This window comes from Etheostoma cragini, chromosome 22, assembly GCF_013103735.1.
Source record: "Etheostoma cragini isolate CJK2018 chromosome 22, CSU_Ecrag_1.0, whole genome shotgun sequence".
Classification (NCBI taxonomy): Eukaryota; Metazoa; Chordata; class Actinopteri; order Perciformes; family Percidae; genus Etheostoma; species Etheostoma cragini.
This window is the reverse complement of record NC_048428.1, coordinates 651,298-656,091: the sequence shown is the minus strand read 5'-3', so window position 1 is coordinate 656,091 and position 4,794 is coordinate 651,298. Positions and strand designations below refer to the sequence as shown.

Genomic DNA, 4,794 nt, shown 5'->3' with positions numbered 1-4,794 from the left:
CCCCCCCCCCCCCCCCCAGCACCCCCTCCCCATGTCTGGATCCCAGAGATGCTGAATCCAGTACTTTTGGAAATCAGCGCACAGTGAAGAAGTTTGAGAAAGACTGGAGGAAGCAGAGCATCAGCAGAAAAAGTGTGGAGAGAGGAAAGGAGGAGAGGAGAGGAGAGGAGAGGAGAGGAGAGTAGAGGAGAGGGGGGGGAGGGGAGGGGAGGGGGGCTCTGCTCGCTTCAAAGTCCACTCAACATTCCCAACTAAGTGTAGCTCCGCTACAGTTTTTTCTTCCTTTAAAGGGGGACCTCTCAGGCAGCAAGATTCCGCCCAAAAGCAGACAGCCGGATCGCGCTGCGCTGACGCGGCTGGTCGGCAGGAAGCGGCTGGTGGCGGCGGGGGTCCTGGGGGTCGTCATGGTCCTGCTGCTGGTCATCCTCATCCCGGTGCTGGTCAACTCCGCGGGCACAGCGGCGCACTATGAGATGCTCGGCACCTGCAGGATGGTGTGCGACCCGTACGGAACCAAGTCCCCGACCAGCACCGCCGCGGCGGACCCGGTCCGGGACAGCGGTCTCGTGCAGTCTCTGCCCACTTTTATCCAAGGTCCGAAAGGGGAGCCGGGGCGTCCGGGAAAGGCGGGTCCGAGGGGGCCTCCTGGCGAGCCGGGATTGCCTGGTCCAGCGGGGCCACCTGGAGAGAAAGGTGAACCGGGCAGACCGGGGTTACCGGGCCCCCCGGGACCGAGCGCAGCGGCCGGTGCGATCAGCGCGGCCACGTACAGCACCGTGCCCAAGATCGCGTTTTACGCAGGGCTGAAGAAGCAGCACGAGGGCTACGAGCTACTCAAGTTCGACGACGTGGTGACCAACCTGGGGAACCACTACGACCCCACCACCGGGAAGTTCACGTGCTCCATCCCCGGGATCTATTTCTTCACCTACCACGTCCTGATGCGCGGAGGGGACGGCACGAGCATGTGGGCTGACCTGTGCAAAAACAACCAGGTAACACAACGACACTGCGCGCGGTGAGCTGCTCGAGAAGTCATTGTTTAAAAAATTAAATTAAAATGAAAAAATCAAACTTATTAACGTGGGTTTACGTAGTTAACACTGCTTTTAAATCCCCCCCCCCCCCCCCCCCCCCCCCCCCCCCCCCCCCCCCGGTCTGCACATGTTCCCCTCCAGACAGCCTGATATAAAGTCAGTAGACTGTGTGTGTGTGTGTGTGTGTGTGTGTGTGTGTGTGTGTGTGTGTGTGTCTGTGTGACTGGTCATGGACCATAGCTCGGTGGGTTTAACGGGACTAAGGGTCCGAGGTGAGCCTGTGAAGACGCTAATTGGCCCGCTGGAGTCTCCATCACTCAGTCAGAGAGGCTGGACTCTGGAAACGGAGTCCCACAGGGCAGCTGGAGCCCCGTGGGCTTTTCTACATCTGATATGTGATCCTCATTTAATCTGCTCCCTCAAATGTCATTAAATCAGAACAAGGGGGGCCATGTATCTGGGATATCATGTCTCCATCTCTTTCGGCCCCAACAAACACGGTCAACATTTTTGGACTAGGCAGTAGTCCTAAAACTAATGGAAGGGAGCTAAAGTCAGCCTGCAGTACAAACTGTAAGCCAACTGTAAAGAGGTCTTCATAAAGAACTGTACTTGAGTTCCTTCCAGGGTATACGTGATAATATTGAACATCGCAGTAACGATATGACTGGCGATACATAAAGAGATATTAAAGTGGTCTCGGTTCTGCTGCTTCCAGTGTTCTTATGTAATACAACACACTGCTTGTTGGATTAAATCAAATGAAAGGAAATCCATATTCTTTCACTGAACCAACTGCATTAAACCTAAAAGGAAGCTCACGTCCTACAGTGTCTTTCCTGATGTGATGTCACAATGATGTTGAATAAACGATATAATGTGCAGCGCTAATCGGGAGTAGCTATCATTTATGCATTAAAACATTGTAATAACACATAATACCAGTTAGTGTTGAGTTGTAAGTTTGTGTCTACCTCACACACTGTGAGTGGTGTAGTCTACGACACACTAAGAGATCTCCAGGATTTCCATCCACCCACTTCAAAATGTGCAATGAGACACAACAACGCACTTGTGTGACAGAACGTTCACTTCAGATATCTGCATTCACAAAAATACAGGGTCGAGTACTGTGACAGCAAAGTGATCTAACCCTGCAGAGCACGCAGAGACTCTTCTCTTCCCCCATCCGCGCTGAGCGCAGTGTGTGGTGTGTGCTGGGTGGTGTGTGGTGTGTGCTGTGTAGTGTGTAGTGTGTGGTGTGTGCTGTATGGTGTGTGGTGTGTAGAGTGTGCTGTGTGGTGTGTAGTGTGTGGTGTGTGGTGTGTGGTGTGTGGTGTGTAGAGTGTGTGTAGCGACCGCGGGCCCAGATGCTCTACCTACACTGACGCCAGCATCCTCCCTTCACCGTACATTCAAGGCTAACATCCTGTTATTTTTAGTTTCTTGGGGGTTAACTGTTGTGGTCCAGGCTCAGGTCCCTGATGGGAAAGCCCCCCCCCCTTCCCCCTTCTGCTTCATGTTCCATTTCATTTTTTATATATTTTGAATGCCATCTGTGTTTTCCTTCTCATGGGTTAAATAAAGGTACAATACGTCAGTACTACACCACTGCATCACATTTAATTCTTTTTGCTTTATGTAACCCTCGTGTTGTCTTCCTGTCCACTACGCACCTGTTTATTTATCATAAAGTATGCATTATTATCACGTATTACACCTTCTTAAACAACTTCATTCCAACTTATTACCCCACGGTCAATTAACCTCATTCATGTGAAATAATACATAATATATGAGAAATTATGAATTATTTTGATTAATGGTTGAGATCATAATGCTTATGCCAAAGGTCAGTCAGGGTCCTGTTTTTAAATATAGTATTTTTTTATTACATAACAACCTGCCTGGTTGTTAACATGAAGAGAAATGACCAACCAACGCTGTGATAAACTACGCCTGGTGCACACTTCATTCGGTTATTTTTAATAATTTCATTTAGTGAAAAGATACCCACATTTTTTAATAAGAAATTTGGAAAATGGGTCAAAGAGGGTTAAGTGCATATTATAAAATGCATGATTTTACACAGCTTTCAAATGGCAGAATAACCCAAAGTATTTGTCATGTGTAGTCCCCTTGCCTCGCTGATTAGATGTTTGCAGAAAATAAAAAAACACTAATAAATGAATATATACCCAGTGCTGCACGACATGACCTAACATCCAAATCATTATCATATGCACATTTTACTTCGATATGATAAACAAACGATAATTAATCACGTTCGTCAAAATCCCCTTTTCTATATATATCAAGCAATGTCACAATGCTCCATTCCAGTTTAGTTCACTGGTTTTTGGAATATTGTTGTGTGTGATAAAGATGTGTGTTCAGCTTTTCAAACGTCATTTTCAGAAAATAGTGCTTCTCAGCCTCATTAGTCAAAATCACATAAATCTCTAATTTTCAAAAGTTATTGGTAATGCAATTTGGAAATGTCTTCTTTTCCAAAAATAAATATCTGATCTCATATGTAATACCACCTCATTTTTGTAGTAATGGCCCTGTGGCTCAGCATTAAAGGAAGTTTTCTCAGAATTGTTGGTGTCTTTCTAGATACATAATTCAGTGTTTCCCTATCGTGATGCTCAAAAATGATGTTACAATGCACCGTTAGTACAGTAGAATACCGTTTAAAAAGAAACGTTTTGGGTAAAAGGTTCCAGGCCCCCCTACAGCTCTGGTCCTAGAACGGGCCCTGTTGGAATGACAAGGCTTCCCGACCCTCCTGTGTGTGTGTCCCGCTCTCAGGCTGTCAGCAGCAGATCTAATCCGTGGGGCAGAGCGCTGTTGCGGTGTCGCTCCGGCGAGCAGATCCCCCCCGCCTGTCAGCACACTGCAACGCTGCAAACATGTGTGGGATTAAATCCGTAGGGCTGCACACTGTGACCAATCAGATGCTGCCGGGAGACCCGTTTCAGGGGCAACACATTTCTGTGTCAATGATGGACAGAATGTCCGATGCCTTGGGTTGACTTAACTATTTCTAGTCATAGACATATTGTCTTTATTGTGATTATTACTGCCACAGTTAATCCTCCCCCCCCCCCCCCCCCAATTATAGAGCGGTCTAGACCTGCTTTATCTGTAAACTATAGAGTGGTCTAGACCTGCTCTATGTGTAAATTATAGAGTGGTCTAGACCTGCTCTATCTGTAAACTATAGAGTGGTCTAGACCTGCTCTATGTGTAAATTATAGAGTGGTCTAGACCTGCTCTATCTGTAAATTATAGAGTGGTCTAGACCTGCTCTATCTGTAAATTATAGAGTGGTCTAGACCTGCTCTATCTGTAAATTATAGAGTGGTCTAGACCTGCTCTATCTGTAAATTATAGAATGGTCTAGACCTGCTCTATCTGTAAATTATAGAGTGGTCTAGACCTGCTCTATCTGTAAATTCTAGACCTGCTCTATCTGTAAATTATAGAGTGGTCTAGACCTGCTCTATCTGTAAATTATAGAGTGGTCTAGACCTGCTCTATCTGTAAATTATAGAGTGGTCTAGACCTGCTCTATCTGTAAATTATAGAGCGGTCTAGACCTGCTCTATCTATAAATTATAGAGTGGTCTAGACCTGCTCTATCTGTAAATTCTAGACCTGCTCTATCTGTAAGTTATAGAGTGGTCTAGACCTGCTCTATCTGTAAATTATAGAGTGGTCTAGACCTGCTCTATCTGTAAATTATAGAGCG

The 4,794-nt window shown here is 46.6% G+C and overlaps 1 protein-coding gene across 1 annotated transcript in view; it reads left to right on the top strand.

The window, feature by feature from the left end:
- Nucleotides 1–207: 207 nt before the first annotated feature.
- c1ql3a (complement component 1, q subcomponent-like 3a) overlaps nt 208–4,794 on the top strand; it is an 11,352-nt gene continuing 6,765 nt past the window's right edge. The window contains exon 1 of the mRNA XM_034862570.1: nt 208–995. Within this exon, the coding sequence (XP_034718461.1) occupies nt 405–995 (591 nt within the window). The 5' untranslated portion in view covers nt 208–404. The remainder of the gene's footprint in view (nt 996–4,794) is intronic.